Genomic DNA, 24,437 nt, shown 5'->3' with positions numbered 1-24,437 from the left:
CAGTTGCAGGTTCCTCTGCAAAGGCTGTTACCTCAGGTAAAGCTCCCTCAGACAGTGAGGAGGGCGCTTCTTCTCCTGCTATAATTCAGGAAGAAGCATTGGTGGACGCACTAGTTGTGGCAGTGCAGGAAACCTTAAAACTTGAGGTTTTACCGGCAGAGGCAACTGAAACAGAGATTCCTTTTGGTACTAACAAGCCCATCAAAACGGTGAAGGTTTTTCCTGTACCCAAGTGTTTTGGTAATCAGATTAAAGGAGAATGGGAGCATTCTAAACGTACCTTTACTATTTCCAAGCGTATTGCTAGATGCTATCCGTTTGAGGAATCCATCATTAAGAAATGGACGGTACCACCAGTGGTGGATCCACCTATTTCCAGGCTGAATAAAGCCACGGTTATCCCAGTGGAGGACACTTCGTCCTTTAAGGATCCGGTGGATCGAAAGATAGAAGCAGAGTCCCGCACCATCTTCTCTCTGATAGGGTCAGCATTTAGACCAGTAATTGTTATTGGTCTAGTTTCCCAGACACTTACGGAATGGGCGAGATTGGTACGCCAAGACCTTAGGGGAAAAGATATTCCCCAGGAAACATCTGATTTGATGGAACAGATTATACAAGGGCTACAGTTTATCTGTGACGCAGCCTTGGACACTACTCCCTTATTAGGGCATGCATCTATGTCAGCGGTAATCCTCAGACGTGTGCTGTGGTTAAAATGCTGGTCAGCTGACCTAGGTTCTAAAAAGACCTTGACGAATCTCCCCTTTCAGGGGAATCGTCTATTTGGGGCCACCCTAGATGAAATCATTAAGGATGCCACTGGGGGCAAGAGCACTTTTTTGCCACAGGCTGCTAAAGCTAAGGGACCTCGCAACAAGCGAGGACCTTTCTTTACCGCCCATAAAGGGTTCGCACGCCCGGCTGGAACAAGCGGGAAAGGCAAGACTCCTCCAGGAGGGTTCAAGAAAGGCTGGTCGGACAAACAGAGGACCGACTCAAACCCGAAGCAAAGGATTACACAGCCTGAAGGTGCGCCCCCACCCGGGTTGAGCGTGGGGGGACGTTTTCACCGGTATTCAGGACATTAGATCGAGCATCAACTACTACTACCGGTGCGATTCTTCCCTTCCAACATTTAAGTACTACAGGGAGCGGTAGTCACCGTTCCCCGAATAGATCTTTTCCTTTACCTTTTCCTAAGATTAGTCTCAATTCCCCACAGGAATCGGATCTGGTTGACCAGACAGGCCAAGAAGCCTCTAGCCGGGTGACTTCGGTCCCTGAGGTTCAACCAGAAAAGATCACCCTTCCTGATAGCAATCAGGTATCTGATGTGTGGGAACAGAAAACGACCAGACTTTCTCGGATGGTCGGGGCCAGATAGCTCTAGGGACGCCTGGTTCAGATCCAGTCAGCACCAGTGGTCCTAGAAATTCTAGGCTGGCCTCCTCAAGCCGGCCTGGCCGACTTGGACATGCTAGTCGCAGACGTTCCGTGGGAACTTCGTCTCAGGGAGTGTCTGTGGTCTCAAGGACCAATTTACCATCATGCTTTACAGTCGCTGGGTTTAATGGCCTGGCCATTGAGACCCAAGTACTGAAGGACAGAGGTTTGTCAGCTTCAGTCATTCCTACCCTTATTAAAGCAAGGAAAGCGACTTCCAGCAAGGTCTATTATCACACATGGAAGACTTATATTGCGTGGTGCGAATCTTTAGGATTTCCTCCACGTACCTATTCGGTGACTCGAATATTGGCTTTTTTGCAACAAGGGGTTGAGCAGAAGCTAGCCTTGAGCACCATCAAGGGTCAAGTTTCAGCATTAGCAATCTTCTTTCAGAAACCTTTAGCTACCAAGTCCTTGGTGCGGAATTTCATCCAGGGGGTGCGGCACCTGGCTCCACCAGTCCGCGCGCCCTTACCGCCCTGGGATCTTAATTTAGTTTTGTCGGTTCTACAGAAACCTCCCTTTGAAAACATCAGGGAGATTCCCTTGTTTACTTTATCCCAGAAGGTGGCCTTCTTGGTGGCTATCACTTCTGCTCGCAGGGTGTCAGAACTGGCTGCATTATCATGCCAGTCCCCATACCTAGTGATTCATAGGGATAAGGTAGTACTTCATCCTAAGCCATCCTTTCTTCCTAAGGTGGTTTCAGATTTTCATCTGAATGAAGATATTGTACTACCTTCCTTGTGTCCTCAGCCCAAGCATCATCGGGAACATGCGTTGCATTCCTTGGATGTGGTTCGGGCAATCAGAGTATACCTGAAAGCTACGGAATCATTCCGTAAGACGGATTCACTTTTTGTGATCACGGATGGCCCCAGAAAGGGTTTGCCTGCATCTGCCGCGACCATTGCCAAATGGATTAGACAGACGGTGGTACAGGCTTATTCCATTAAGGGTCAGAGTCCTCCGTTCCCTGTTAGGGTGCACTCCACTCGAGCGCTCAGTACTTCCTGGGCCTTTCGCCATCAGGCGTCAGTGGTCCAGGTATGTAAGGCGGCCACCTGGTCGTCGGTACATACCTTTACAAAATTCTATAAAATTGATGTGACGGCATCGGCGGATGCCTCATTTGGCCGCAAGGTTTTGCAGGCCGCAATTTGAGGAGACTGGTGGTCTACCTCAAGAGTTTTTTTCTGTTTGAAAAATTTCTTTTTTGTTGAGTCTCATCATTAAGGATGAGCATTGTAAACTTCTAGTTGGCACCGGTTGGGCCTTCTAGATTGGGATTTGATTTCCATTTTCCCACCCCTCATTTGTGATACTGCTCTGGGACGTCCCGAAGGTGCTGTATCACCGAGGATTACGTCTGTCAATGAGCGATAGAGAAAAATGGATTTTTGTAAAATCTTACCGTAAAATCCTTTTCTCTTAGCTCATTGACAGACGTAGTCCCCGCCCCTCTGTTTTGGAGTTGGGTTGGGTTAAAATCTCTAAAGACTGCTTTTTGACATAACTGATTTGCTGAGGCAGAGAGAGAGGATATACCCTCTGGGACTGCCCCTAGGGTGTGGCCAGAGCATTTTAATTTCCTGTCTAGTCCTGCTCCTGTGGAGGCAACATAACCCGAAGGTGCTGTATCACCGAGGACTACGTCTGTCAATGAGCTAAGAGAAAAGGATTTTACGGTAAGATTTTACAAAAATCCATTTTTTCTTAATTCTGCCGCAGTGCAGAAGACGGCTGCCTAGGCGATTACGTCACTAGGCGATTTGCAAGGGCTCCTGGGATAGCGGCGTCATGTATCCCAGGAATCCTTGCGAATCGCCTACTGACAAAATCTCTCGTTATCTCCCGTCTTCTGATTGACAGGTTGCTATAGCAATGAGGCGGGAACTGACGCAGACATTGCTATAACAACCGGTCAGGAAGATGGAGAGGCGCGTAGTGACATTACTGCACAGGCGCGAGATCGGGAGGTGCATGCTGGGTAGCCAGCTGCAAGGAAATCCCCGGAAATGAATACAGGAGGGCTTCAGATGCCCACAGCTAAAATGGAACCTGCCTGCTTCCGAGATCTGGTCAGTGATCAAATATTTTGAAATAAACTAAAACGTAAGAGACTTTTTACAAATGTTAATGTACTTGTTCAGACAAATACAGAGGCGTCTTTAAATAAAAATTGTTTAGGGGGCTGGAGCTCAGCTTTGAGAATATTTGTTCTAATAAATAACGATCGTTGTCTCTTCCTAACTTTGTATTTTTGTGTAAATAGACACAAGCACCAGTCAGCCAAAGAACCTGAGAAGAGTGAGACTCCATCCTCAGACCGGGCGACCCGCTGTACGAGGACGGCAAATCACCAGACAGGGAGGTGGGTGCAATGCCATCAGCTGCAGTGTGTGAGAGTAAAAGCAATGGTCATTTTATTGCTACTATGTCCTATTTCTTCACTTTTATCTTGAGACATAAGAAGTGAGGAAAAAAAATCTCAAAGCGGTTGTATCCCCGAAAAAAGAAAAAAAAAAAAAACCCTGCAGGATAATGGCATAATGTGCTAGTATGTATCACATACTTTCACATTATGAAATACCTTGGAACGAAGCCCCCACAGCTGACATCTTCCCTCGGCATCTCTTCCGGGTTCGGCAGCTCCGGCGCGTGAGTGGCCGGAGCCGCGATGACGTCACTGCCGTGCATACGCGCGGGAGTTCACTTTCCGACAAGGAGCTCTGAAGGTCCGGCAAGATACGCCGGACCTTCAGAGCGCATGCGCCGCTGGTGTCAGCGGCTGCATGCAGGGGGAATATCTCTGAAACTGTGCAGGTTTAGGAGATAATTTTACCTACAGGTAACCCTTATTATAGGCTTACCTGTAAATAGAAATTTAAAAACTGAGTATACTACCGCTTTAAAGCTCAGCTTCAGCTTCGAGTCTGTGGGGCGGAGCCAGCGGCCGGTATGTGAGGACGTGCAGGGGGAGAGCTCCGTCTACGTGCCTGTGATCCTGCCGTTATCCTGTGCACAAACTCGGCTTCATTTGCTGTTGGCTGCTCGGGAGGGATCCCTGGAATCGGTGGGGTGACTCCTGTGATGGTGAAATACGGGAAGGTACCTCCAGCGACCCCGGGGGACAGGCTGGCTCGGTTTGCATGGGGAGCCCAAGATGGCGCCGGACATCAGGCGGGGGAGGCGCTGCTGGCGCGGGACGATGCGAGCCCTGGCAGGGATGTCTGGGACGACCCGGTGGCTCCTGTACCCGCTCCTATGCCTCCCAGGAAGGGATTGAGGCAGAGGGGACGATCGCTGGACAGACACGTGGAGTCGGTGAGTGCAGGGCTGCCGGGTTCCCCCCCCTCGGCCCCCGTGGAACCATCCTTATCCCAGATCATGGAGGCCATACAGTTCTGCAGGTCCTCCCTTACTGAACATATTGATGGCCTCAAGGTTGAATTCTCGTTTCTCAAACAAGATTTGGCAAAAGTGAGGGACAGGACTCATGCTGCAGAGAGGAGGCTTACTGATGTGGAAGCTGTACTGAGACCTATGGAGACGACGGTGCAGGTCTCTAAACAGTCTATCTCTGATCATACTTTGAAACTGGCTGACATGGAGGATCGCATGCGCCGCAATAATCTCAGATTTGTGGGTTTTCCTGAGGGTGCGGAAGCTGGGAAGCCGGAGGACTTTCTGGAAGGATGGTTGAAGGCGAACATGGATTCAGCTACTTTTACCAGACTGTTTGCCATTGAGAGGGCCCATAGGATACCTGCCAGGGCACCCCCGAAGGGGGCTATACCTCGCTCTTTGATTGCGAAGTTGTTACACTTCAGGGACAGAGAGAACATTCTGAGGGTGGCACGCACTGGCCCTCCGTTGGAGTATAATGGCTACCGCATTTCTATCTATCCTGACTTTTCGGCGACTACGCAGAAGCAGCGTGCTAGCTATCAACCGGTGAAGAGGCGCCTTAGGGAGCTCAACTTGGTGTACAGCATGATATACCCGGCTAAGTTGCGGGTGCTGGATGGGGGCAAGTCCCATTTCTTCAACAACCCTATGGAGGCGTCTGAGTGGCTGGATGCGAGGGGACCTCGTGCCTGCGGCGGGTCCCCGAGGGGATCCTGAAAGAGTTTTGGTCTGGAGGCTGATTGGGACTGAAGCTTGTCAACTGGAGTTTGTGCACATACATGTGGAACTGTTTTTTTTTTGCAGGCGGACGGATGGACTCTTTTTGGTTGGTTTGTTTTTTGCTGCTCCCCTTCCCTTTTTTTTGGGGTTTTGTGTTTTTTTTGGTCGGGAACTTCTTTTTCTGGCTCTTTCCTTTACCGCCCCTGGTCTCCCTGTAGGTTTTTTTGCAGGGGGGAGGGGGCCGGTTGTGTGTTTTTGTTTTTTCAGAGACTGAGAGACTGCCTATGTTGGGTTACTAGGTCCTTGGGACTGGAGCTGGGGTGTATGGTCCTCTTTTAGGAGAGGGACTCTGCCTGTTTGTACTGTTGGGTGTTACGGGATGAGGCACTTGGCGGGTTGGGGCTGGGTGCAGGGTGGGGGGTGGGAGGGGAATTGGGACAGGTTTTTGTTTTTTTCATTTCAGGTGACCAGGGAGGCTCTACTGTGGCCAGCACTTGTGGGGGGGCATGTGTTTGATGTGATGCTATGTTGGGGGGTTCTCTGGGGCTCGGGGGTGGGGATCCTGGAGCTTCTGCTTGAAAGTAGGGCCCTGGACGGGGTCTGGGGCGGGAGCCTTCTGCTTGTGGTACCTTCAGGTGATGGCTGAGCGTCTGAAATTGGTGTCCTGGAATGTCCGGGGCTTGAACTCTAAGTTCAAACGTTCGTTGATTTTTGATTATCTGAAAACGCATAAGCCTCATTTGATTCTGTTGCAGGAGACTCATTTGCAGGGCTCCAGGATCCTCTCCCTGAAAAGAGCACATATTGCTCATGGATACCACTCTACTTATTCTTCTTATGCTAGGGGGGTCTCCATTTTAGTTACAAAAGCCTTGCCCATAACGGTGCACACTGTTAAAACGGATGTATTTGGGAGATATGTCATTCTGGTCTTTAAGGTATGTCTGAGGGTGCTGACTATTGTGAATGTGTATCTGCCTCCTCCATTCTCCCTGGCTCTACTTGATGAGATTTTTAAAGCAACAATGGAGGTGGCAGAGGGCCTGGTTTTTTTTATGGGGGATTTCAATACTGTCTCGAATCCTGAACTAGACAGACTGAGAGCTGCGGCTGGTTCTCCGGCTCCCCTTGCGGGGTGGTTGACCACTTATGGCTTTCGGGATGTGTGGAGATATGCGCACCCGTTGGCTAAGGAGTATTCGTGCTACTCGGAGACGCATAAATCGTTGTCTCGGGTGGACACTGTACTCGCTGAGGAGGCGGGGTTGGGCCTGGTGGACTCGGTGGAGTATTTACCTAGAGTCCACTCGGATCATTCCCCCCTGACCCTCACTCTTCGGGTGGGATTTCGGGAAGGGGTTCGTCAGTGGAGGATGGAGGCCAGTTGGTTGCAGGAGGAATACATAAAGATAGCATGTTCCAAAGCCATAGCCGCTTATTGGGTGGAGAATGGGGGGTTTGGGGAGGTCCCGCTTCAATGGGAGGCGTTTAAGGCCACTTTGAGGGGGGTTTATATGACTGAATTAAAAAGCTTTCAACGTCAGCTGGCCTCTACGAGGGTGGAGAAGGAGTTGGAAGTTTCCGGGGCGGAAGAGGGCTATGTGGCTGCTCCGGACCCTGCGGGGTTGCTTAGGTGGAGACAGGCGACTAGGGACTTACAACTGTTCCTGACTGACCAGACGACTAGGGTGATGTTGGCACAGAGGAGGAGGGTATTTGAGTTTGGGGACAAGAATGGGCGACTGTTGGCTTTCCTGGCCCGCTCGGATCGTGTTTCGGTGCATGTGGGGTGTGTTCTGGGAGAACAGGGGCGGGAGGTGACGGATCCTGCTGGTATCCTCCGGGAGTTTACCAAATATTATGAGGACTTGTACAAGTCCTGCTCGATCAGGGATCAGTCGGAGCTTGATGATTATCTGCAGGGTGTTGAGTTCCCGCAGTTGTCAGAGGAGGACAGGGGCTTTTTGGACAGGGGGTTTTCGGTGGGGGAGATTGAGAAGGCAGTTGCGTCCTTCTCCCCCAGGAAATCCCCTGGCATGGACGGTCTGCCGTCGGAATGGTATCACACCTTCCGGGATGTTTTGTCTCCCCGTTTGCTTCATCTGTATAACTCTGCGAGGGAGGGAGGGGTTCTTCCCCCTTCTATGAGGGAAGCACTGGTGGTCCTTATTCCGAAGCCCGGGAAGGATCTCCGGGAATGTGGGGCGTATAGACCGATCTCGCTGATTAATGTAGACACCAAAATTTTGGCGAAGGTCCTGGCTTTAAGGTTACAGACGGTTATCCTGAAATTGATTAAGGCGGATCAGACGGGCTTTATGCCGGGGCGGTGTGCGCAAATGAATGTGCGGAGGCTTTTTGTTAACCTTCAGGCACAACACGATGTGGTTGGGGAGAGGGTGGTGGCTTCTCTGGATACACAAAAGGCCTTCGACTCTGTCGAATGGCAGTATCTTTTTAGGGTATTGGAGGCGTACGGTTTTGGCCCTATCTTTCGGTCGTGGGTGCGGTTATTGTACACGGAGCCTACGGTGAGGGTTAGGGTGAATGGGCAGATTTCTGAACCCTTCCGGATGCATAGGGGGACCAGGCAGGGGTGCCCTTTGTCACCCCTGCTGTTCGCCCTGGCTATGGAACCCTTAGCTATGAGGTTGAGGGAGAGTATGGTCTTTCGTGGTTTGCGGGTGGGTCACATGGAAGAGCGTGTTTCCCTATATGCGGACGACATGCTATTGTATTTGCAGGATCCGGGGCCTTCTTTGAATTATGCCATCCGAGTGATTCGGGAGTTCGGGGAGTTCTCGGGCTTTTGCATCAATTGGACCAAATCTTCCTTGTTTCCCTTGGACGAGGGGGTTGTGGCCCCGGCTGGGTGCCCAATCCCTTTGACCGATTCGTTTAAGTACTTGGGGATTGTGTTTCAGCTCCCGATCTCCAAGTTTCTGGAAAATAATCTTGTTCCGCTGGTGAAGGCTTTTAGGGATAGAGTGGAGCGGTGGCGGTCACTCCCCCTTTCGCTGCTGGGCAGAGTTAACATTTTTAAGATGATATTTTTGCCCAAATTTTTGTATGTACTCTCTAACGCCCCGGTCTATGTTCCTAGGGGGGTGTTTCGGAGGATAGATGCTATTCTTACTACTCTGCTTTGGGGTAATAAACCTTCTAGAGTGGCCTTGTCGGTGCTCAAATGCCCGGTGGCGAGAGGGGGACTGGCGGTGCCGGATCTGCGTTCTTATTATTTTGCTGCACAGTTGGTTTTCCTGCATTGGAGATTTTTTCCGCAGGTGCCTAACGCAACGGTTGAGGTGGAGGCGGCACTGGCCTCCTCCTTTGAATCGTTGATTAATGTTCTTTATCGGGGAGGGGCTCCTGGGCGGGATCTGGGGTCGGTGATGTGTTTGCCGGGGAAAGTCTTTCGGCTTTGTGCCACGAGGATCGGGGACGATTCTTTGGTGACTTCGCCGAATAATCCTTTGTGGTTTAATCCGGCACTGAAAGAGTTGGTCGGTATGCAAGATGGGGGTAGTTGGGCTAGATATGGTCTGAAGTACCTACATCAGTTGTTCTATCAGGGTAGGTTGGTGTCCTTCGCACAGCTGAGGGAGACCTTTGGGATCCCCGGGACGTGGCGCTTCAGGTACTTACAACTTCAGCACGCGGTGCAGGTGCAGTTTGGGGGGGGGGTTGTGGTTTTGACTAACCCCTCGCTCGAAGCTCTGTTACTGGATCCGGAGCCGATGAAACGGATCTCCAGATATTATGGGGCGCTGTGTCCTGGGGGTTCTGGGGTAATGGATAGGGCCAGGGCCAGGTGGGTGACCTTTATTCCCGATTTGACTGATGAGCAGTGGGAGGAGGTACTGGAGAATTACTTGGGCACGGTTATTTCTTCGACAGATAAGATGATACAGTTGAGATATCTACATCAGACCTACTATACTCCGGTCCGTCTGTTCTCTATGCGTAAGAGGGATACTGATTTGTGCCACAAATGTTCGGGAGATCGAGGCTCCTTTCTGCACATGGTCTGGGACTGCCCTAAGGTGCGGCCACTGTGGTCTCAGGTCACGAAATTTATTGCGGATAGCTTTGGGCTCCCGAATATTTGTTCTCCCCTGGTGTGTTTACTGGGGGTTGTGGAGGTGGATGGTCTAGATATGGCCACCAAGCTATTTCTCCGCATTCTTTTTTTCTGCGTTAGGAAATTGATCGCCAGGAATTGGATCTATACTGCGGAGCTGACTCTCAAGATGTGGATACGGGTGGTGAATGCCGACATTGTACTATACAGGATGACTTATGAGGCTAGGGGGTCCCGTAAGAAATTTAGGAAGGTGTGGTACAGATGGGTGGACTCGGAGGCTACTTTGGTGGACGCGCCGGTTAATGGATAGGGTGGGTCTGGAGCGATGTGGGGGGTGGATTGAGGTTTAGATCATTCCCCTGACGTGCGACTGTTGAGTGATTGACGTGTTCTGCCACGGGCCTGGTGGTTTGGCATGGGGGGTTTCTCTGGGTTGTCACCTGAGGGGGGTTGGTTCAGTTGGCCGCCTCGCCTGCTCCTCCTATGGGAGTGTGGGTGGGGAGGCCTGGTTCTTGGTTCTGGGCTGGGGGGTGGGGGGGGGGGGTTCGGGATGTTGTTTTCGTTAAAAATACAAAACTTGGGGTCCTGCTGGTTGCATGGTTGGTGCGATCTGATCGGAGGCTGTCTGAGGGGTGTTGTTTTTTTTTTTTTTTTTTCTATACCATATCTGTTCTGGAACTTTTGTTGTTTTTGGATGTTCACCCCTTGGAGGCTGTTGTGATATCCTGGTTATGCAATGTTTGTGTAGCACTGTGTGATTATGCTGGACTTCAATAAAAATCTTTTTCAAAAAAAAAAAGCTCAGCTTCACCCAAAAGGGAAAGCTCTGCTTTAAGACCTCCCCCTCTCCTCTTTAGGAAATTTTTTATTTATTTTTTTTGTGGGGGGGGGGGGGGGTGGATACCTGGTTTTGACAGGTACTCATTCCCACTTCCGCCTAGGCAATACGAGGGGGAAGGTCTCCTCCCCGCAGTCTTCTGAGACACGTCACAGGTCCCAGAAAACTGCAGGACCATTCGCACCCGGCTGTGAGGCTGAAAGCTGTCCTAGCCGGGTGCCCATAGTTGAGATGCCGGCAACAGAAGATCGATGGAAAGAACGGCTCGGGTGAGCACATGTCTGGATCCCAGTCACCAAGGAGCTGACATTCTCCTGACATCTCTTCCGGGTTCACGGGCTCCGACGCTGTGAGTGGCCAGAACCGCGATGGCGTCACTCCCATGATTGCGTGCTGGAGCCCTCCATTCTGGCAAGGAGCTCTGAATTTCCAACATGATACGCCGGTAACTTCAGAGAATATCTCCAAAACTGTGCAAGTTTCAGAGATATAAGGCTTACCTGTAGGTAAAAATCACCAAGTGGGGTATACATAAACAACTCAAAATTTACAAATAAACATTTATGACATTTCAGTGACCAATATGGCCGCCCTTCTTTTCGATAAGTCATGTGCCTTCCATTCATGGAGTCTGTCAGTTTCTTGATCTGTCGACCATCAACTTTTTGTGCAGCAGCAACCACAGCCTCCCAGACTGTTCAGAGAGGGGGTACTGCTTTGGATCTGTGATCATGCCCAGGGGAGGACTGGGCCAGGGGGGGCAACTGCCCCTCGGGCTGCCCTGATACCCCATAAAAAGATTGCACCGCTTCTGCCACAGATGTACCTAAAGGATTCCTGGTGAAGGGCAGTAAAAAGTCCCCAATGCTGACCTACTGAGTGTGGGATGAAGACTAGGACCGAGCGTAGGCCTCTGTCCCCACACACCCCCCCCCCCCTCCCCAGCATGGATGGTGTACACTGTGTCTGAGCAGAGACCGGTTCCATGCCTCACTGGAGACTCTCCCCCCCCCGGCCAGCCCTGACCAAGCTTTCCCAGCTCCCCCCAACCAGCCTCCACTGGCCAGGTCGGGACCCTGGATTCAGCTGGTGAGTAGAGCGTACCTGGAGCGCAGCTTCAGCCTGGAATGGTCGGGGTCAGGAGGAGGACATGAAGAGGGAGAGTGGGAGGAGGGGGGCAGAGTCACTGCACCATGGGCCGAAAGTTGCCAGGCGTCTGCCCCAATATCTAAGCAATTTCAGGAGAGCTGCATCCCTCTGAAAAACTTTTTTACAATTTTTGACTCAGTAAAATCTCTTTTTTTGGACCATTTTTGAAAAGAAGCTGCCTAATAGCTTTGCACACCTTGATATAGGGGGCTGATCTCCTTAGGCCACACCCTCCCTCATTACACCAATACACATCACCTGATAGGATTCAATTCAATAAGCATTCAAGTTTATACAGTTGGACATTATGCATAAAAATGATTTGGTCAAACTACTCACTCGCCTAATAATTGTGTACACAGTGTACATACCATACCTGGCCCATGCCCCTGGAAGCTTGAAATCACTGAAGTAGATTCCGCCGCTGCTACACCGCTGCTACACCGCTGCTACACCGCTGCTACACCGCTGCTACACCGCTGCTACACCGCTGCTACACCGCTGCTACACCGCTGCTACACCATTACTCCAGTGATCTCCACAAGCTTCTGGGTCCTGTGCTGAGCGGCCAGCCTGATGCATTCTACACAGGAGTTCGGGGCTGTTTGGCTCAGGTGCCATTCAGAGAATGCTTTGCATTTTCTGAATGAATGCAGTGTGCTGTGATTGGATGAGGTGGAGAGGCGGGGCAGTGATGTCACTCTCCACCGCATCCAATGCTAAGCATTACCTAAATGGCACCTGTACCAAACAGTCGACTTCCTGTGTTCACAATGCAGCAGGCTCAGCGTGGGACCTGGGGGTGGGTAGGGATTACCAGGTATAATATTTACCAGTGATGGTGAACCTTGGCACCCCAGATATTTTGGAACTACATTTCCCATGATGCTTATGCACTCTGGAGTGTAGTTGAGCATCATGGGAAAAGTAATTCCAAAAACCTCTGGGTTGCCAAGGTTTGCCATCACTGGTTATACATTGTTCCAGCTTAAACCATATAACTATGTACTGTATATATTCGAGTATAAGCCGAGTTTTTCAGCATGTTTTTTTCATGCTGAAAAAGCCCCCCTTGGCTTATACTCGAGTCACGGTCTCACTTTCCTTTTCCCCAGTCAGTGCGCATGCGCCGCCGCCGCTCGGGAAAGCCCGTACACGTTCGGCTATTCCAGGCAGATGGCGCATGCACAGTGACATGTTGCCATTTTTAAATGCAAGGCGGAAAGGTAAGTGAGACGACTCCGCAGCACTGCAGGTAAAGGTAAGCGAGACTCCTGTACCATGCCCGCAGCACTGCATCTCCTGTACCATCAGTGCCATATCTGTACCATGCCTGTACCATATCTGTGCCATATCTGTGCCATATCTGTACCATGCCTGTACCATATCTGTGCCATCTCCTGTACCATGCCCACAGCCCTGAATCTCCTGTACCATCAGTGCCATATCTGTACCATGCCTGTACCATATCTGTGCCATCTCCTGTACCATGCCCACAGCCCTGCATCTCCTGTACCATCAGTGCCATATCTGTACCATGCCTGTACCAGATCTGTGCCATCTCCTGTACCATGCCCACAGCCCTGCATCTCCTGTACCATCAGTGCCATATCTGTACCATGCCTGTACCATATCTGTGCCATCTCCTGTACCATGCCCACAGCCCTGCATCTCCTGTACCATCAGTGCCATATCTGTACCATGCCTGTACCATATCTGTGCCATCTCCTGTACCATGCCCACAGCCCTGCATCTCCTGTACCATCAGTGCCATATCTGTACCATGCCTGTACCATATCTGTGCCATGCCCACAGCCCTGCATCTCCTGTACCATCAGTGCCATATCTGTACCATGCCTGTACCATATCTGTGCCATCTCCTGTACCATGCCCGCAGCACTGCATCTCCTGTACCATCAGTGCCATCTCCTGTACCATGCCTGTACCATATCTGTGCCATCTCCTGTACCATGCCCACAGCCCTGCATCTCCTGAACCATCAGTGCCATATCTGTACCATGCCTGTACCATATCTGTGCCATCTCCTGTACCATGCCCACAGCCCTGCATCTCCTGTACCATGTTTGCAGCCCCTGTTTTGGGTCTCGTGGTGGTCCAGTAGCTGCTGCATTTCCCACCTTAGGCTTATACTCGAGTATATACCGTATGTAAAAATCTACTGTACCTGGAATCCATCTTATACTGAAATGCCATTGGTTATATGTGGAGATACATACAGTCACATCCGATTTGTCATGTCATTACCAGTCTGTGTATTTTTTTTTTTTTTTTCAGGAGTTCCCTTTGGAGGCGGTCGAGGCGGAATAAAAAGAAGCCACTTTTGAGCGCTGTGTATGGATTCCTTTATTTGTGAATATGTGAAGCGGGCCTTTCCGATTTTAACCTATGTTTGCATTTCAATTTTTTTGTAAAAGTGAAATTAAAGATTTATTACCAAAAAGCAAACGGTTCATTTATTGCACGAACAATATTGGTGGTGATATTCAGCTTAAAGCAAAACCTCAGCCTAAAAATAAGATAAAAATGAATAGCCCAATACAAGATAACAAAACCATCTTATTTGATTGGTATCATACAGGGCAGAGGCTTAATATTCATAGAGCCTGGGTTATAGGCGTGTGCCTTCTGGTGATTGGACACTAGCAAAGCCTTTGAGGACACGCCTCCCTGGGCATCCCCCTGTAACCCTACCCCACTTTGTGGGTCATTAGGTTTTTGCTCACGTCCTAAGAAGATTGACCTCTTCTCCCAGTGGAGAAATCACTCTTAGCTGAACTAGTTTATTTTACTTCGGATTCCCATGGGTACGGCCTGTAATGTTGCTTCAGCCACTGGATTCTCCATGGGCGCTCACCTCGCCACTTGGGGCAACACATATTGATAGCCACAGGGTACTATACAGGTCCAGGGCCGTGGTCCATTTGTATAGAACCCAGTCTCTGGAGTCTCCTCCAGGGGTTTGCCCACCATGATGGGTGAAGCCTGGATCCTTTAGGAACTGTCAAAAAAAACCTTTTAGGTATAAAGTCCCACAGCAAGTAGGAGTTATAATGCCGCTATTACTCTTTTTACACCATTTGTATATCACAAAATAGCACCCATTTATACATTAACCATTTTACCCCCGCCCACCGTGCATATACTGCGGCACTCTGCCGCTGCTGAGCAAAGCGACGTATCCCTACATAGCTCACCCAGCCGCCTGTAGGGGGCGAGCGCGCGTTGCCCCGCTCGTTCCCTGGGGAGCTAGCGCATGTGGCAGCCGTCTGTCATTCTCCCTTAGATCATCACAGAGGCTATGTGATCTTGCTATGTAGGATTGCATGTTTCTGTGATGATCTAACAAGCCACGCCCCCTGACAGTTAGAATCACGCCCCTAGGGACACACTTAACCCCTTGATCACCAATAAAGTTAACTCCATCCCTTCCAGTGTCATTTTTACAAGAACAGTGCATATTTATGTAATTTTTTTTAAACACTTGCGCCCAGCCCACTGTACATATACTGCGGCGCACTGCTGATGCTGGGCAAAGCGACGTACCCATACGTCGCTCTCAGGCGCCTGTGGGGGGCGAGCGAGCGCTCGCCCCCCAGGTTTGCTGTGTCTCCCAGACTGTGCTGGGAGACACAGCAAACCTTCTGGCAATGGCACATATTGATGTGCCATCCTGGAGGAGTTGGACTGTGCAACCTCTATAGGGTCCAGGTATGGCCTCATGCAACCAGTAGTGACACTGACCCCCTCTATAGGGTCCAGGTATGGCCTCATACTACCAGTAGTGACACTGACCCCCTCTATAGGGTCCAGGTATGGCCTCATGCAACCAGTAGTGACACTGACCCCCCTCTATAGGGTCCCGGTATGGCCTCATACTACCAGTAGTGACACTGACCCCCTCTATAGGGTCCAGGTATGATCTCATGCTACCAGTAGTGACACTGACCCCCTCTATAGGGTCCAGGTATGGCCTCATGCTACCAGTAGTGACACTGACCCCCTCTATAGGGTCCAGGTATGGCCTCATACTACCAGTAGTGACACTGACCCCCTCTATAGGGTCCAGGTATGGCCTCATGCAACCAGTAGTGACACTGACCCCCCTCTATAGGGTCCCGGTATGGCCTCATACTACCAGTAGTGACACTGACCCCCTCTATAGGGTCCAGGTATGATCTCATGCTACCAGTAGTGACACTGACCCCCTCTATAGGGTCCAGGTATGGCCTCATGCTACCAGTAGTGACACTGACCCCCTCTATAGGGTCCAGGTATGGCCTCATACTATCAGTAGTGACGCTGACTCCAGCCAAATGCAAAACTAGTGAAAAAGAGTAGGAAAAAAATCTCAGCGGCCTCCACCTGTAAAACCATTCCTGTTTTGGAGGTTGTCTCATTGTTGCCCATCTAGTGCATTTAATCTAATTTAATTAACACCAAACCATCTGAAACTGATTAAAAACCTCCTCTGCTACTTAACTGACCAGATCAATATCCAAGGAGTTTAAATGACTTGATGCTATAGTCTGCTAAAAAAAAAAAAAAAATTAAAGAACACTTTTTTTAATCAGTGTACAAAATACCACAAGGGAACTGGAGGTGAAAAACAAAGGGACTTTGTGATACCAAAAGAATGTATGGCACACAGATTCAAGTATTGAAAAACATTAAAAGCAACCCCAATAGCAGAGATCTCCAAACTACGGCCTTCTAGCTGTTGCAGAACTACACCTCCCATGAGGCACTGTAAAACTCTGACATTCACAGACATGACGGGAATTGTAGTTCTTGAACAACTGGAGGGCCGTTGTTTGGAGACCCCTGCATAGAAAACTTTTTAGGGGAAATGTATAAAATTGTCAAACATATTAAGCATAAAGAAGAAAACTTCATGGAGCATGATTCAATGGTCCTGATTGCAAGATTCAAGAGCCACTCAAGCATTTCCACCCTTGCAGGGGGTCACCCTCAGGGGTGTGGCATTGAGTAGCAAATCAGGAAACTAAAGTGCAAAAATACAATAAGTACATAAAATGACAAACCTGTGTGCAGTATACCACAAAAAAAAAGAATGCCAATGAGGTTTACAATGTTTTACAATTTTTTTTTTGTAAAAAGTGTAATCGTGGAAGTGTACCTCATTAGCATCCTTATTTTTTTTTTTTTTGTGGTATACTGCACACAGGTCTGTCCTTTTATGTACTTACTGTATTTTTGTACTTTAGTTTCTTGATTTGCTACTCAACACCACACCCCTGAGGAAGGCCGCAAGGGATGAAACGCATCAGTGGCTCTAGAATCTTGCAATCAGGGCCATTGTATCATGCTCCTATGAAGTTTTCTTCCATTTTGCTTACTATGTTTAACAATTTTATACATTTCCCCCAACCGGTGTTCTATAGGGGTTACTTTTAATAGATTCAGCATAAAATCAAGTATTTATTGAAAGATAAAAGTAACCCCTAAACAACACTGTTTAGGGGAAATGTATAAAATTGTTAAACATAGTAAGCAAAATGGAAGAAAACTTTGTGGTGTCGAGGAGCGGCCTCCCTCAGGGGGCGTGGTGTCGAGGAGCGGCCTCCCTCAGGGGGCGTGGTGCCGAGGAGCGGCCTCCCTCAGGGGGCGTGGTGCCGAGGAGCGGCCTCCCTCAGGGGGCGTGGTGCCGAGGAGCGGCCTCCCTCAGGGGGCGTGGTGCCGAGGAGCGGCCTCCCTCAGGGGGCGTGGTGCCGAGGAGCGGCCTCCCTCAGGGGCGTGGTGTTGAGTAGCAAATCAGGAAACTAAATTACAAGAATACAGTAAGTACATAAAAGGACAAATGGCAGAGACAAACCTGTGTACAGTATACCACAAACAGAATAAGGATGCTAATGGGGTACACTTCCAGGATTACAATTTTTACAAAAGGAAGCATCATATGACGTGTTCTTTAGTAGAAAATCATAAACCTCATTGGCATCCTTATTTTTTTGTGGGATACTGCACACAGGTCCGTCCTTTTATGTACTTTACTGTATTTTTGTACTTCAGAGTTTCCTGATTTGCTACTCAACACCACACCCCTGAGGGTGACCCCCTGCAAGGGTGGAAATGCTTCAATGCTCTGGAATCTTGCAGTCAGGACCATTGAATCCATGCTCTATGAAGTTTTTTCTTTTTTTTTTTTTTTTTATGCTTAATGTTTGACAATTTTTATACATTTCCCCTAAACGGTTTTCTATAGAGCAGGGGTCTCCAAACTACGGCCCTCCAGTACAATTTCCCATCATGCCTAGTCATGCCTGTGAATGTCAGGTTTTACAATGCCTCATGGGATCTGTAGTTCCGCAACAGCTGGAGGGCCGTAATTTGGAGACCTCTGCTATTGGGGTTACTTTTAATATTTTTCAATACTTGGTTTTATGCTGAATCTGTGGGCCATACATTCTTTTGGTATCACAAAGTCTCTTTGGGTCCCCCCCCAGTTCCCTTATAGCTTTTTCTTGTTCAAATTTTGGGGCTGTTACCAGATATTGATTTGTCTTAGCTGCTCAATGGATATACAAATACTTAGATCAGGGCTCGTCAAACTATGGCCCTCCAGGAACTACAATTCCCATCATGCCTAGTCATGTCTGTGAATGTCGGAGTTTTACAATGCCTCATGGGAGGTGTAGTGCCACAACAGCTGGAGGGCCGTAGTTTGTGGATCCCTGATTTATATTAACTATTGGGGCTCAGATACTTAGATTCACATTCTGTATTTTGTGTCATTTTTTCAGGAGGCAGAATATAGAAAATGCTCAAAAGTGGCTTTTTTTTTTTTTTTATTTCCTTTATTTGTGAATATGTCAAACAAACCTTTGCATTCGTTGCATTTCAGTATTTTGGTTTTGGTAAAGTTCTATGAAAAGATTTATTGCCAGAACAAAACCTGATCACTTATTACATGAACAGTAACGTTGTTCTTCACAATTTGCTTAACCACTCACCAATCAGCCGCCATAGTTATATACTCCATGGAAGGTCGGCTCTGTTACGCAAAATGATGTACCTGGATGTCGTTTTGTGTAGCAGTGAGTGGGGGCGGCGGCTGCCTGGCTAAAGGGGAAGCCGATCAGTGGGTCTGGCAATCGCTTCCCATGGAGACACAATGGCGGTCTGCAGATGTAAACACAGCAGACCGCTGTTCTGTCAGTGATGGACACAGGGATCCTTTTATTTGGAAAAACAGATCTCATCCCCCCACAGTTAAAAAGCACCCACTAGGGACACATTTAACCCTTTGATTGACCCTGGTGTTAACCCCTTCCTTACCAGTGTCGTTCATTAGTAATGTGCATATTTTTAGCACTAAAATATATAAAGTGGGCGCTAGAAAAAAGTATTGTGTATAGCAGCTGGAACAAAATAAAGCGGAATATAAAGTGAACTGGAGGGCAGCGCTGATAATGACAGTTTTTAATAACCACTTGTCGACCGCCGCACGACTATTTACTGCGGCAGTCAACCCCCCTACAGGCAAAGCGACGTCGCTCGCCCACAAGCCTGTAGGGGGCGAGCGTGCGCTGCCGTCAGCATGCTCCCGCCCCCCTCTCGTTCCCTGCTGAGCCAGCGCATGTGACCGGCAGCTCCGATGGCCGCCGGGCACTCGCAATCTCCTGCAGGAGAGGGAGAAAGACAGACGGCTGATGTAAACACAACCGTCTGTCATTCTCCCTGATGTAAGCACTGAGGCTTTGTGATCCTGCTATGTAGGATCGTATGTCTCTGTGATTACATTACAAGCCACGCCTCCCACAGTTAGAATCACGCCCCTAGGGTCACACTTAACCCCCTTGATCACCAATAATGTTAACCCCTTCCCTGCCAGTGTCATTATTACAATGACAGTGCATATTTATAGCACTGATTACTGTAGTAATGTCACTGGTACCCCCAAAAGTGTCAATGTTAGATATCTGATCTGTCCGTCGCAATCCCACTAAAAATTGCTGATCTTCGCCATTACTAGTAAAAAAATACATAAAAATGAAATCTTTCCGTAGTTTGTAGGTGCGATAACTTTTGTGCAAACTAATCAAAATACGCTTATTACAATTTATTTTTACCAAAAATATGTAGCAGAATACAAACTGGCCTTAGGTGAGGAAAAAAAAAATTTGATTTAAAAATTTTTTTATTGGGAATGTTATATAGCAGAATGTGAAAAATATTTTTTTTTTTCAGATTTGTCACTCTTTTTTTGTTTATAGCACAAAAAATAAAAAATCGCACAGGTGATCAAATACCACCAAAAGAAAGCTCTATTTGTGGAGAAAGAAAAGGACATCGATATTTAGGTACAGCGTCGCATGACCGCACAATTGGCAGTAAAGTAATGCAGAGTGAAAAATATTTTTTTTTTTTCTGATTTGCCACTTTTTTTGTTTAAAAGCGCAAAAAATAAAAATCACAGAGGTGATCAAATACCACCAAAAGAAATCTATTTGTGGGAAAAAAAGGAAGTAAATTTTATTTGGGTACAGCGTCGCACGACCGCGCAATTAAACATGACTACAGGCACATAGGGAAACTCCAGTGGTCCGCCTTGTAAGTCGTATTCCGCCGCTTGTGACACTGTCCCGGCCAGCAGGATGTGGAAGTGATGGCGGATGATGGTCTGGTCGTTAAGGGGAAAAATCTTCCAGTCCAGAAGTGGTTAAAGTCAAATTTTAGTGTTCCTAATAAAGGGCTCGTTGTGTGAATATCCTTTGGTTTTAGGCTTGCTTTTATTTTTACATCACATACAGAGAAAAGCCATAATAAATAATGCTGGCATTGAGAAGGATTGATAGTTTTGGCTGTGGTTTGGTAATCAAAAAAAAAGAAAAAATTATATAAATACATTTTACAGGAATAAGGAATTTGGTGAACTCCAGGCAAACAATGAAACACACAACTGGAATAAAGTTTTTAAATATAAAAATATACACACCCCCAAGGGCTAAAATTACAACCGGGCCCCATGCTCCAGGGTCTGTGCGGCTCCCCTGTACACCTGGATAGGAGGGGCGGGGGGGGCAGCATGTAGAGAAATCTACATGTCCTCCTTTCTCCTCATGTAGCTGCAGGAGGAAAATGGAGGAGATTGGTTCCTCTGTGTGCTGCCCCTGCCACTCCTCCTATCCAGTTCTCTTGTGTTCTACTGTCTCTGAGCCCCTGTGTGCTCCCCAGGTCCCCCCCCCCTCCCCTCTCTCTACTGTGCTGCCCCCCCCTCTCCTGCCGGCTGCTGCCGGGGATGTATGCCACAATAGGGACCCAGGAAGGTGTCGGTAAATATGTAATTTACCAGCTCCTTCCTTTTCTGAATGGACAGAGTCATAGTCAGTCACATTGTTAAAAAAAATTAAATGTTGAAAATATAATACAATTAAAATAACAAAAATAAAAACTACTGACACCAGTAGCTGAACTTCCAGGATCACAAAGGTCACACTTGGGACCGGGCCCTGGCATTCCACCACCATGGGGAGTCCCCAGGATGACAGGAAGGGGGCCCACTGCAGAACTTGTGAAAGGGTCCGGCGACAAGAGTGAAGAGCCCCCAGGATCAGTGGGAAGGGCATTTCTTGGCTCTGAGGAAGGGGGTTCACCCTCAAAACGCATCAGCCAAAGCCACAACCACTCTGCGATTTATCGCACGCGGTTCAGCATCACACAGTGCCGGACCACCTTCGAGTCATTTTCACGCATTCATGGAATTGTTAATGTGTGGATTATCACACTATTCTTGTGAGTATATTTTATGCATTTTACTATTTTAATAAACGTCTTTAGTAGTAATGCATGCCGATGTCACACCCCACCAGATCCTCAACACCCCTGCAGAGGACACTTCTATCAAGCAATACAATCTTCTGCATCTGCGTGGACAATGAAGGAGAAGCAGAAGACTATTTAGGTCATTCCGCTACTCCTCCCTCCTGTAAGCAGACCGCACTCCACATACCCAGTACTTCCCTCTCTGTGTGTCGCATTGAAGGTGGCAAATCTGAAGACAAATTTAAGTACTTATTTCTCTGTATTAAATGCATAGAATTGGTTTTCTACTGAATAAATATCCGATAAATGAGATTTTATTATCCGGAGTTCAGCTTTGGTTGCAGATTAAGCTGGAATCCGAACTTCCAGATATTCCCCATTCCATGAGTTGTAATTTCTTTCCCAATCTTTATTGCAGTAAATATACCAGGATTGCTAGAAGAGCAACAGCCGCTGCCATTATAATCCCTGAAAAAAAAAAAAAAATATTAAATTTGATTTGTATTACAAAAAATGATCTTAATATTTAATTTAAAAAAAATGAATAAAATACAAAAGCAGAAAATTTCACATTTTAAGTGTTTAATATAAAGTAATATAGTGGGCGTGTACATACACTCTATTACCAAAAGTATTGGGACGCCTCTCTATATACACTATATTACCAATAGTATTGGGACGCCTCTCTATATTACCAAAAGTATTGGGACCCCTCTCTATATACACTATATTACCAAAAGTATTGGGACCCCTCTCTATATACACTATATTACCAAAAGTATTGGGACGCCTCTCTATATACACTATATTACCAATAGTATTGGGACACCTCTCTATATACACTATATTACCAATAGTATTGGGACGCCTCTCTATATTACCAATAGTATTGGGACGCCTCTCTATATTACCAAAAGTATTGGGACGCCTCTCTATATACACTATATTACCAAAAGTATTGGGACGCCTCTCTATATACACTATATTACCAAAAGTATTGGGACGCCTCTCTATATACACTATATTACCAAAAGTATTGGGACGCCTCTCTATATACACTCTATTACCAAAAGTATTGGGACGCCTCTCTATATACACTCTATTACCAAAAGTATTGGGACGCCTCTCTATATACACTATATTACCAAAAGTATTGGGACGCCTCTCTATATACACTATATTACCAATAGTATTGGGACGCCTCTCTATATACACTATATTACCAAAAGTATTGGGACGCCTCTCTATATACACTATATTACCAATAGTATTGGGACGCCTCTCTATATACACTATATTACCAATAGTATTGGGACGCCTCTCTATATTACCAAAAGTATTGGGACCCCTCTCTATATTACCAAAAGTATTGGGACCCCTCTCTATATATACACTATATTACCAAAAGTATTGGGACCCCTCTCTATATACACTATATTACCAAAAGTATTGGGACGCCTCTCTATATACACTATATTACCAAAAGTATTGGGACGCCTCTCTATATACACTATATTACCAAAAGTATTGGGACGCCTCTCTATATACACTATATTACCAAAAGTATTGGGACGCCTCTCTATATACACTATATTACCAATAGTATTGGGACGCCTCTCTATATACACTATATTACCAAAAGTATTGGGACGCCTCTCTATATACACTATATTACCAAAAGTATTGGGACGCCTCTCTATATACACTATATTACCAATAGTATTGGGACGCCTCTCTATATTACCAAAAGTATTGGGACGCCTCTCTATATACACTATATTACCAAAAGTATTGGGACGCCTCTCTATATACACTCTATTACCAAAAGTATTGGGACGCCTCTCTATATACACTCTATTACCAAAAGTATTGGGACGCCTCTCTATATACACTCTATTACCAAAAGTATTGGGACGCCTCTCTATATACACTCTATTACCAATAGTATTGGGACGCCTCTCTATATACACAATATTACCAAAAGTATTGGGACCCCTCTCTATATACATTATATTACCAAAAGTATTGGGACGCCTCTCTATATACACTATATTACCAATAGTATTGGGACGCCTCTCTATATTACCAAAAGTATTGGGACGCCTCTCTGTATACACTATATTACCAATAGTATTGGGACGCCTCTCTATATTACCAATAGTATTGGGACGCCTCTCTATATTACCAAAAGTATTGGGACGCCTCTCTATATTACCAAAAGTATTGGGACGCCTCTCTATATACACTATATTACCAAAAGTATTGGGACGCCTCTCTATATACACTATATTACCAAAAGTATTGGGACGCCTCTCTATATACACTCTATTACCAAAAGTATTGGGACGCCTCTCTATATACACTATATTACCAAAAGTATTGGGACGCCTCTCTATATACACTCTATTACCAAAAGTATTGGGACGCCTCTCTATATACACTCTATTACCAAAAGTATTGGGACGCCTCTCTATATACACTATATTACCAAAAGTATTGGGACCCCTCTCTATATACACTATATTACCAAAAGTATTGGGACGCCTCTCTATATACACTATATTACCAATAGTATTGGGACGCCTCTCTATATTACCAAAAGTATTGGGACGCCTCTCTATATACACTATATTACCAATAGTATTGGGACGCCTCTCTATATTACCAATAGTATTGGGACGCCTCTCTATATTACCAAAAGTATTGGGACGCCTCTCTATATTACCAAAAGTATTGGGACGCCTCTCTATATACACTATATTACCAAAAGTATTGGGACGCCTCTCTATATACACTATATTACCAAAAGTATTGGGACGCCTCTCTATATACACTATATTACCAAAAGTATTGGGACGCCTCTCTATATACACTATATTACCAAAAGTATTGGGACGCCTCTCTATATACACTCTATTACCAAAAGTATTGGGACGCCTCTCTATATACACTATATTACCAAAAGTATTGGGACCCCTCTCT

The 24,437-nt window shown here is 47.1% G+C and overlaps 2 protein-coding genes across 2 annotated transcripts in view; one reads left to right on the top strand and one right to left on the bottom strand.

Annotated features, from left to right (window-relative positions):
- TPR (translocated promoter region, nuclear basket protein) overlaps positions 1 to 14,103 on the top strand; it is a 240,379-nt gene extending 226,276 nt beyond the window's left edge. Inside the window, exons 72-73 of the mRNA XM_082266381.1 lie at positions 3,725 to 3,823; positions 13,947 to 14,103. Of these exons, the coding sequence (XP_082122507.1) occupies positions 3,725 to 3,823; positions 13,947 to 13,996 (149 nt within the window). The 3' untranslated portion in view covers positions 13,997 to 14,103. The remainder of the gene's footprint in view (positions 1 to 3,724; positions 3,824 to 13,946) is intronic.
- Positions 14,104 to 14,173: 70 nt separating this feature from the next.
- Positions 14,174 to 24,437, bottom strand: part of ODR4 (odr-4 GPCR localization factor homolog) — a gene marked incomplete at its 3' end in the record, with an annotated part of 46,684 nt that continues 36,420 nt past the window's right edge. The window contains exon 13 of the mRNA XM_082266380.1: positions 14,174 to 14,178. Coding sequence (XP_082122506.1) covers positions 14,174 to 14,178 — 5 coding nt within the window. The remainder of the gene's footprint in view (positions 14,179 to 24,437) is intronic.

Source organism: Pelophylax lessonae (assembly GCF_965119305.1).
Source record: "Pelophylax lessonae genome assembly, chromosome: 8".
NCBI lineage: Eukaryota > Metazoa > Chordata > Amphibia > Anura > Ranidae > Pelophylax > Pelophylax lessonae.
This window is presented reverse-complemented; position numbering and strand designations above follow the sequence as displayed.